Below are 10,510 nucleotides of genomic sequence, written 5' to 3' on the forward strand. Positions count from 1 at the left end.
GTCAAGATTTTTTTTTTTTTTTTTAAAGATTTTTTTTTTTAAAAAAAAAACAATCTTTTGCGTACAAGGAAAAGGAAAAAAAAAAAAAAAAAAAAAAAAAAAAAAAAAAAAAAAAAAACTTTCACATGAATTTTCCATAAATAAAACGTAACCTTGTTTAAATAATAATAATAATAATACAGTAAAAAAATAAAACGTAACCTAATTGATTTAAAAGGTGGTTAGTAAAGAGCTTAACGGTGAAGGGGTGGTGAATAAGGGGTTGGAGGGGGGGGGAATATTTTTTTTTTTTTTAATTAAGGTTTTTAAAAAGGATGTCAATGGGCGCGGGTCGGGGCGGATGTTGGTCTTCCCATCCCCACCTAATATATTCATCCCCATCCCGCGGCGGGTCCAAAATTCATCTTCATCCCCGCCCCGACGGGTATAATTCCAAAACCGTCCCCGCCCCACCCCCCACTTGGGTATTCATCCCCACTTAATCCCCACCTAAGACCCACCTCCCAATACACAATCCAACATATTTAATACTACGTATAAATTGCAACAACTAAAATCTATATCTATACTTAGTATTTAAAAACACAAACCAAAATTGACACATGTCATCATTCTTTCTCACCTTTCTTTATTCATTCTCCCTCCTTATGTTTTCAAAGAAATTCTCTCTTCATCTCCCCCTTTATTTCTCAATAACTTTTATATTTTGTAATCTTTATTTTAATTCAATAACAAATAAAATTTCCTAAACCTTCTCCTCTTCTCATTATTCCATCTATCAATTCAATTTATTCACATTCATAATCCATTTCTTTAATTTGACCCCTAATCTTCCCCCTCTTCTTATATAAATACAAATTTTCAATAAAGATTTTTTCACACTCATTAAGTTTCAAAAACTAAAAAATTAGTTTATCTCTCAAAATTCTATGTGAAATTTCTACAACAATGAGGATGATGATTGAAAAGGGAAATATTGAGGTGGCAAGAATACTATGGAAATTCCATAGGATGACATTATTTGCGTGTCATGGGGCTTTAGTTTTGAAGATATTAAACGCAATATAAGAGACATATATTGGCAAAGACTAAAGAAGAATATCATGCCTTCACACTTGATGTAAAAATTATAAAATTATAATAAGTGTTTGGTATTTACAAAGTAGTTTTTTATACAAATTGTTGATTAATATATCATGCGATAGAGATATGATTTTACGATTTTAAGCCATTTTTTCTACAACTATTAGTTTATTACCACTAATTCATAAAATATTATAATATGTCAAAAGACGATAAAATAAATTCATTCAAATAATTTGTAAAGGTTTTTTTTTTGGTGACAAGATAATTTGTAAAGTTTCAAATAAATTTATAACTTAAGCATAACCCGTGCGTAGAACGGGTCCAAAAGCTAGTTATTATTAATATTACACACTTTTTTTAGTTATAAAATAAGTGTATTACAAATTATTATATCTACTATTTTATTTTACATAATTATTTTTTACATAAAATACCCTTCTTTTTAACTTGGAATCATCTAGGAGATTAACCGGGACCTGCTCGAAATGATTACCGAAAACGCGGAGATAACCTAATTCAGATCTAAAATCTCTTTCTCTCTCCACCTTTCTGATCACTCTTTCTCTCTCCTCCATTGCTTTGCTTTCCGCCAATCTACCGATCAACTTCTACTAATTCCGATCAATTTCTTACTTCACCAAATTCGCAGTTTACATACTTCGATTTTTACTGCAAAAGGTTAGATTTGATCTTTGTCTTTTTTTCATTTGATTAATTTCTTAGCTTATCTTTATTCTTCAATTCCATAATTTATAGTGTTCTTTAGCTCATAATTTTTGTTTGGTGTTAGTTTCAATATGTAAATGTAAACTATCTGATCAAATATTTAGTAAGCTAGAATGTAATTGCATTTGATTTTACTCTTATTTGTGTTAGATCTTTTGGATATTGAAATTAAGTTTGATGTGGATTGAACTTACTCGCTGAATTCGTAATCGGGTTTTGTATCCCGATGGTCCATTTGGTAGGCGGTAATAAATGATAAGTAATAGCATTTTGTATTACATATGTGTAATTTTGTTAGGAAGAACTTGTATGTCAGTATTCCATTGTTAGGGTAAGCATACTTGCAAATTTGTGTTTTTAGATTACCGTTCATGAACATTTTGGATGTGGTATTGGGAGAATTATTTGAAGATGGAAACTGCATTGCCCTATCTTGATGGACTTGTTTGGAGATGGAATAATGCAGAAAGTTTTCTTGGCAAAATTACGCGCAAAACTCTGTCTCTTCAGTCATCACGGTCTAAACAAGCGACTAATATGTGTTGGGAGGATAGTAGACCAAATCATGATGGAAATTGGGGTTTTACTCTTAAGAAATGAATTATGCTTTTTAACCAAGTAGTTTAAGCTATAGGAAGGGAAGTGCTATTGTTGTATGTTGTTGTAATGAATACATGCATTTCATAGGACTTGTAGCACTTAATTAATGGAAATGGGTGTTTTGGTTGGGTTATTGGTTTAAGGAAAAAAGAGAAAAGAAAAGGCGAGTCAATGTTAGGTTGGTTTGGAGTCATCCTGTCTGTATGTAACTAGATGGATAAGAGTGTGAGGAAAAGGAATGAGGAAAGGCTTATTAGGTCCACCATTCCACAAATCCTCCACGGTGAGGGGAAACAGGTACTAGGATAACCATCGTCATACAGCTGAAATCATCATATTGGATATTGGCTGCAATTCGATTTGTGGGGTTTAGAAGGGAGGGGAAAGAGAGGAAGATATTGTGGTGAAATGTTATAATAGCTTTCACGTGGACCAATTGGTTAAAACGGGATGCACACAATTTTAATGGAGGTGCTGCTTCCTGTGTTAGATTATGGAATGAAGTTTCTTTGTTAGCATCTTTATGGGCAAATGCAGGTGGGGCTTTCACAAATTATTCCATTGTGGAGATACAAAGGAACTGGGCTAATGTATAATTAAATTTTGTGAACCTTTACAAGGACACCTCGTCCTCTAGCTATTTTCCTCTATTAGAAAAAAAGTACCAAGTTATAAATTAATTCAAACAATATCAGAAAAATCTGTAAATATATCATTTACTTACCTAACATATTAACATCTTGTGTAGTAAAGAATGCCAGGAAGATATAGTATCTTGGCCAGTTGGCCTTGGGAAATGGCTTATCAATAAGCAGTCTGTGATTGAGTCATTTAGGCTCCTACGAGAGGTGAACATAATTTCTATAACATTTCGGCAGCAGAATGCAGTCTGTAAATGCAATCCAGTTGAACATAATTTGTGCATTGCATAGACTGCATTGCTGCCCTCTTGATTCGGCAGCAGTCTGTAAATGCAATCACAAGAGTTAATGCAATAAAGTCTGTACTGTCGAATCAAGAGTGCAGCAAAGACTTTGCAATCAACTTTTGTGTATTGCAATGCAGTCTGTAAATGCAATCCAGTTGAACATATTCAAGAGTGCAGCAATTAATTGCTTGTGATGTATTCATATGTAGTCTGTAAATTTTCCTAAGATGAAGAAGTTTACAGCATTATTGGATGGTTAATGCTCACAATTAACTTTTGTGTATGCCTGCAGTGTGCTTTATTTCACTTGTATTGAGCACCAACCATGTGGAAGTTTAAGCCATTTGCACAGAAAGAACCAACAGGACTTGAGGGCCGCTTTTTTGATGTCGGTGACATTAAAGTTCATGTCAAGAATGTCATTGCTGAGGGAGGATTCTCTTGTGTTTACTTGGCTAAGGATGCATCGAATGCATCAAAGCAGTATGCTCTAAAGCATATCATATGCAATGATCAGGAATCAATGGACCTAGTAATGAAGGAGATTAAAGTGATGAAATCTCTCAAAGGACATCCTAATGTAGTTACTCTTTATTCTCATACTATATTGGACATGGGTAGGACGAAAGAAGCACTTCTTGTGATGGAATGTTGTGAGAAATCTCTGGTGAATGTCTTGGAGAGTAGGGGAACTGGTTACTTTGAAGAGAAACAAATCATGGCAATTTTCAGGGATGTTTGTAATGCAGTCTTTGCAATGCACTGCCATTCTCCACCAATTGCCCACCGGTAATAAGCAGTGTATATGATTGGTTATGTACTTATGCCAGGTTATTGTTTGATTCATTAATTAAAGTCATTCCTGTATTCTAGCAACAAACTCTGCTGTTCCTGGTAGCTAGCCTGGCTCATAGACTCTTGTGTGGCACCTAAGACTCAAATCTGAAACCCTTCCGCATCGCATGGCTATTTGTGGCACTTAAAATGAATATTGTGATATGCTTACATGTCTTCTCATAAAACTTATCAATTTAATTTTTTTCTGTGAATATAAATAATTTATTGTCTTTAAGTTTTCTTTACTTCTTTTCACACCCAAGGTTGGTAATGCGTGAATAGTTTCTTTTCTAGTGTCTGAAAATTAGAATGGCAGTTGGGTAGATTTTATTTTTGTCATTTTTTACACTTTAGTGTCCAACTGCCCACTGCCCACTGCTAACTGTTTCCTTTTCCTTCATTATGTAATTCAGTGACTTGAAGGCAGAGAATCTTTTGCTGGGCTCAGATGGGCTATGGAAATTGTGTGACTTTGGTAGCATCTCTACCAATCACAAGCGCTTTGAAAAACCTGAAGAAATGGGCATTGAAGAAGACAACATAAGGAAGCACACAACCCCTGCTTATAGAGCGCCTGAGGTTGAAAGTACTTTCATGCATTTATACTTTGCATTATAAGTCAAAATCTGAACTTGACATTTTCATGTTTTCTTGTCTGGAAGATGTGGGATCTTTACAGAAGAGATCTCATTAGCGAGAAAGTGGACATTTGGGTAAGTTTATTTTCCACATGTTTGTCTATAAGCATGAAACTGTATCATCACAAGCTTGTGCAATTTATGAGTTAGCATCTAATATATATCTCCTTGCTTTTGCTAGGCTCTTGGCTGTTTGCTTTACCGTATTTGCTATTTCAAATCAGCATTTGATGGCGAGTCAAAGCTTCAGGTTCTGAATGGAAATTACCGTATCCCTGATTTACCAAAATACAGTGCGCCTATCACTGATTTAATTCGAGACATGCTCAACTCTTCCCCAGAGTCCAGACCAGATATCACACAGGCAAGCACTTAGCTTGATTGGCATCTCCATGAACTTAGGTTAGTTTAGATCATCAGTATTGATGATATAGGTACTGTTTTCTTAATAGTTAGCACTATTGTCAGTGGTGTTAAGGGGCTTTTCTGATTGTGGTGCTCATGGTTATAGGTCTGGTTTCGTGTCAATGAGCAATTGCCTGTCGGATCACAGAAGTCATTACCTGATCGGCCGCCTCATATGCGTGAAACAGCTTCTGACATAACTGAAGGTATTCAGCTGTCACGTAGATGTGTTAAAAGATTGGTGTTAACTAATATGTTAAAGTTTATCGTTTTGAGATTATAGGGTTTTACGTCAGCTCATATTTTAAAATTTGAACATAATTCATTGAAGTTTTAAATTTGTGACAACCCTTTCGGTTGCACTAGGTATCTCCAAGATAATGTCGAGGACTCCAAATCCAGTGCCTCGGAGAATCCCGCCACCTGTACCATCATCAAGTGAAGCAACTAATTTGTCGACTTCAAACACTACTAGGGGTGGGCTTGTAGGCGGTGCTTTTTGGTCCACAGAGCATGCTAAGGATGCTCTTGTTCCAGAGGAAAGAGGTGCACCGAAATTTGATGATGAAAAGCCGTCCCAGAAAGAAGATAGGAGCCGGTCAGAGAAATATAATTTGCATGGTAAAGCCAGTCCTTCTGGGAGGGAAAATAGTCAGGCTAATCCAATGAAGTCTAGTAGTGCCTCAACTTTTGAGAATGAGGCTTTCAACAGCTTTGTTGCTGATTTTGACACATCTAAACTCAGTCCTACTGGCAATGACATGAAATCAAAGAAGGATAATTCCTTGGAAGCTGAGATAGATAGACTACAGGAGCAATTGAAGCAAGCTAATGCAGAGAAGGCAGAAATTACTTCAAAGTATGAGAAGCTTACTGCAATTTGTCGATCACAGAGACAAGAACTACAGGAGCTGAAGCAAGCGTTGGCTTCCAGAACTCCTTCACCTAAAATGGAGTCTACAAGGAATCAACCATCCTCCAGCAGTAAAGCCGCTACTTCTCAGGTATCAATCCCCCCCCCCCCCCCCCCCCCCCCCCCTCTTCTTTAACATACACAAAAAGAACTCCATAACAGTGCGGATCTTTATTGGTAATAACCTTAAAGTATCAATTTGTCTTCCAGAAAACCTAAACTTTCGACATACTATGAGTCGCTTAAAAACTATAAAAGCTACACATCTTGTTATGAAACATCACATCTTTCCTTCATGGAGATCTTTCGTATAATTAGTTGTAGTAAAGGTTCAATTTTTTTGGTTTTAACATAGTTTACTTTGATCATGTCAGAGAGCAAAAAACGAAGGCACAGTGTTGGAGCTCCAACAAGGTTTGCTTGACAAAAATTCCACAACCCCAGAATTGAAATCATGGCAAGCATTTGCCCCTTCACCGACATCTCAAGCTGATTCATCTAAATCTGTTAGGACCAGGAATGGTCACTCTAGCAAGCAAGGTGCTTCAACTGGATCAACCCAAGATGGATGGGGATTTGAAAATGAAAGCTTCACTGCAGTTCCTGCTGCTAGCTCTAGGATCTCTAGATCTGGCGAAGGTAGTACTTCCCTACGTTTTGGGGATTCAAATAAGTTAGCAAGCAAGAATACAGCTTCTCAACCAGCTGGCTGGGCTGGGTTCTAAGTCTTCTAACTCAAAAGGAAGAATACATATTCTCTGTAAGCCTGTAATACTTTTGTTCATATAATTTTGCACGACAAAACATTATTTCTCTTATTCTATGTAGCAACTGTCTCTTAGCCAATTGATGATTTTGTGTTGGCTATTGACGTGCAGTTATAATCTACTTATAATCATTGTTGCTTTCATTTGTTACGTCTGTTTTATAATTAATAGAGATGATCACGGTGAAATTTTATTGAATTACGTATTTATCCCAAGTAGAAAATATATGTATTTTATTGAATTACGTATATATGAAGTACAAAATATACGGATCAAACATGGCCTATTCATGAATGGAGGGAGACTGTATAATTATTTTGAATCCTATAACAAATTGTATACTACATACAATTCCTAGATTTCATGACTTGTCTGACAAGTTCAATAAGCTGATAAACAAACAGTTCATAAACAAACAATTCCTAGATTTCATACAATTCCTAGATTTCATACTACATACAATTCCTAGATTTCATGACTTGTCTGACAAGTTCAATAAGCTGATAAACAAACAGTTCATAAACAACCTGGCAATGCCAATCAAGTGCTGATGCTACAAAATTCACTCGAGAAGAGAAGAATTCAAAGGCAAGAAATACAACACTAGTATAAATTCTTTATGCTTGAAATATGTATAAAACACGCGTGGGAAAATTCTCTCAGTACTATACTCATTAGTCATAACTCAGCAAGCTGCATTTCACTCTGGAATTACAGAAGTAGTATCTTCTGAAGCAAAGATTACATTATAAAGATAAGCATATAAGGCTTTTTCAGGCCGAGGCCACTGTGTTCTCAGTCACCCCTTCAGCTACTCCGTTAGCAACACCATTAGTAACTTCACTTGTAATCCCATTAGAAACTCCATTTGTAACCCCATCAGAAATTCCATTAGCATGATGTTGAGTTGCCAATTGACTGAAGTTACCCTTTTGTTTGAACAGCTGGGAGTGATGGTGTCGACAGTACAGACGATGCTCATGGGCTACATAATTTGAAGGGCTGATAACACATCCTCCATGACAGCATCTGAAGCATCCCTTGTGATAAGAACTGCCATCAACTGCCACCTGAAAGCCGAAATATATATACCAATTACCATTCAATGCTCAAAAAGCTTTAGATATGATATGAAATGTAGAAATTACATTAATTTTATTCAAGTCCCACCTTTTCGATTGGATAAACTGTTTTCTGGCAAGAGACACACTTCTCTTGAGTACCACCAAACATGCTAGAGACTTTGCTACTGGTTTGAACCTGCTCAGATCATCAATTTAGACAGTATAATTGGATAAAGACTATAAACTTACTTCTGCTACAATTTTTTTCCTCCTTTTAAACCTTTTCTAAGATTAGAGGCAGAAGGCCTTCCCATAGAGTCCGGCTAATTGCATAACAGTTTGTTGAATAACAGGTGGTCAAATGATGATAGTAGCCTAACTTGTTTAGCAACAGTTTGTTGCTTACTAAAGGTTTTCAAGATGGTTATCTCTAGTTAGTTCCCTAACTAATTAGAAAAACTGACTTCTTCTTTCGAAAAAATTAATAAAGAGGAAAGGAAACATCAAGAAATAAGCCACTTTAAGTTTAACCATCTTACCTGTTCAGAAGATCTCTCTCTTACAGCTCTTGGAGCAGCTGCAAGGAATAAAAGCAACAAAAGCGTTACTAAAGTGTAGGTATCGCGATGCATATGAGAAACCATAAAGAGGGAAGAAAAGATTCACCTTCAAAACTTTTGTCCAAACTACCAGTCATCTTAAAAAGCTGATCAAAGTGAGGCTTGCAATATAACACCCCTTCAAAGGAGCTATAATTGTGAAGCTGCAAAAGGAAAACAATAGCAAATTAAATTGCAGAATTAATCAGACAAAATATAATCCAAACTAATGAAAAGAAGTTTGTACGAAATAATATGAAACAGATAAGCTCAATCATATCAAACTTGGCAGTGTAAAGTTTAATGGCATTGTCAATGTTAACCTCAAGTTTTTTGAAATATGCTACTGTCTCAGACTTATTAGAGTAAAGCTGATCAAGTATGTTTCAGCCTGGTCTGATTATACCGGGCTTGGGTGCACCTTTCCAGCCCCATCCCAAAGCAACAGGCTGACTTATTAAGCCACCTACCCGTCCATGATCAGCTCTATTTTACAAGTCCGCGCTTAGTTAAGACCATCATAAAAACCAATTTTTGTACTAACTCCGCTTATTATTATTCGCAACAAAGGGGTATTATTTGTGAGACATAAAATATTTCTTTGTTGCGAGTAATAAGAACCGGAGGTAGTATTACAATCAGTTAATTGGAAAAAAAAATAAAAATGGAGAGGGTACTTCATTGAACTAGTAGTGTCTATAGTACCACTTCCAATACTTTATTGAGCATCCAGTATAATCTAGCTGTAACAACCTTAAATTACATTAAAAAACAGTAAAGTAACTGTCATTATTACAGAGGATTTCAAAAACTGAACACTCCACCAATCTAGAAATCTCTTATAATTGATCCACAATTCTCTTTGGAACCTAATCAAATTCAATCTTGTTAATATAAATAAAGTGTCTTTAAATTCAAAAAGATCCTTTTTTTAGTAAAACCCAAACAATTTAAATTCAGGAAAAAAAAAATGGTCTAATTATCTTATTTGTTCACCTACCCCAAAACTCTCAAAAAAATGAAAACGAATCAAAAAATTAATCTTGACCAAATAAAATAAAATACAAGTTCAAACAAAATCAAAGAATACATGATCAACATCTTCAAGAAATAAACTTTGAGTTATACAATACCTTTTTTTAATCTATTGAACATAACTAATAATCGAATTTGAAAGGGTGATTCAAGTTGTTCATCTATAAAAAAAATTGAAATGAAATAAACCATTCAATAAACATTAAACAATCAAATTTGAAAGGATAATTTAGGTTACATAAATAACATAGAAATGAATGCAAATTTAAGTTTCCAATAATAAAAAGAAATAAACCTTGAGGGTGCTCTTGCAGTGATGACATCTGAAACAAGCTTTATGATAAACTTTACTGTCAGCTGTAAGTTGATCAACCAAATATACAGTCTTTTCACAGGCTTTGCACTTCTGAGTTGTTCCTCCAAAACTCGCCATTTTTTTTTTCTGACACTTTGATTCTGTGATAAATTTCACAAAAAACCCAGAAAATTTGAAGTAGAAAACTTGTAAACTTTTCTTTCTTTGATGCTTTTCTTTTGTTCTACCTCTTTCTCTCTCTAAAAATTCTTGAGTTGGAGGACTTTTTGTTGCTCTGCTTTTATGTAAAATATGACTTTGGGTGCTTATGAGATTATGACAAAGTTTGCATATGTTGGAGTTACAGCTCAGACTAAACTTATTTTCAAAAACTGCAAAATTTAATTTTGTGTCCACTGCTGACCTGGGGTTATTTTTGTCATTTCGCATAATAGTCATAGGCATATTGTACATTTGTACTTATCTAGCAAATCGGTGCATGGTCGGTTGATCAGGTTGGGTTCGGGTTGGATTCAATCAAAATTTAAGGGTACTGTATTTTGTATACCTATAGTAGTATACAGTATGATGGGTCCGTGCTTATAAAATTAACACTT

General features: G+C 35.1%; 2 protein-coding genes across 2 annotated transcripts; one reads left to right on the plus strand and one right to left on the minus strand.

Moving 5' to 3' along the window:
* The first annotated feature begins 1,552 nt into the window (after positions 1-1,552).
* LOC145568377 (uncharacterized) lies at positions 1,553-7,141 on the plus strand. The gene is made up of 8 exons (XM_081627804.1): positions 1,553-1,764; positions 3,633-4,129; positions 4,591-4,756; positions 4,840-4,890; positions 4,997-5,179; positions 5,327-5,426; positions 5,587-6,224; positions 6,508-7,141. The coding sequence occupies exons 2-8, from the start codon at positions 3,666-3,668 to the stop codon at positions 6,856-6,858; spliced, it is 1,953 nt and encodes a 650-aa protein (XP_081483930.1). The 5' UTR covers positions 1,553-1,764; positions 3,633-3,665; the 3' UTR covers positions 6,859-7,141.
* Positions 7,142-7,481: 340 nt separating this feature from the next.
* LOC145568378 (LIM domain-containing protein WLIM1-like) lies at positions 7,482-10,192 on the minus strand. The gene is made up of 5 exons (XM_081627805.1): positions 9,894-10,192; positions 8,631-8,727; positions 8,504-8,541; positions 8,071-8,160; positions 7,482-7,970 (listed from the first exon to the last, which is right to left on the minus strand). The coding sequence occupies exons 1-5, from the start codon at positions 10,029-10,031 to the stop codon at positions 7,674-7,676; spliced, it is 660 nt and encodes a 219-aa protein (XP_081483931.1). The 5' UTR covers positions 10,032-10,192; the 3' UTR covers positions 7,482-7,673.
* Between the last annotated feature and the right edge of the window lie 318 nt (positions 10,193-10,510).

The sequence above is a fragment of the Chenopodium album genome, chromosome 11 (assembly GCF_948465745.1).
Source record: "Chenopodium album chromosome 11, dcCheAlbu1.1, whole genome shotgun sequence".
Taxonomy (NCBI): Eukaryota; Viridiplantae; Streptophyta; class Magnoliopsida; order Caryophyllales; family Amaranthaceae; genus Chenopodium; species Chenopodium album.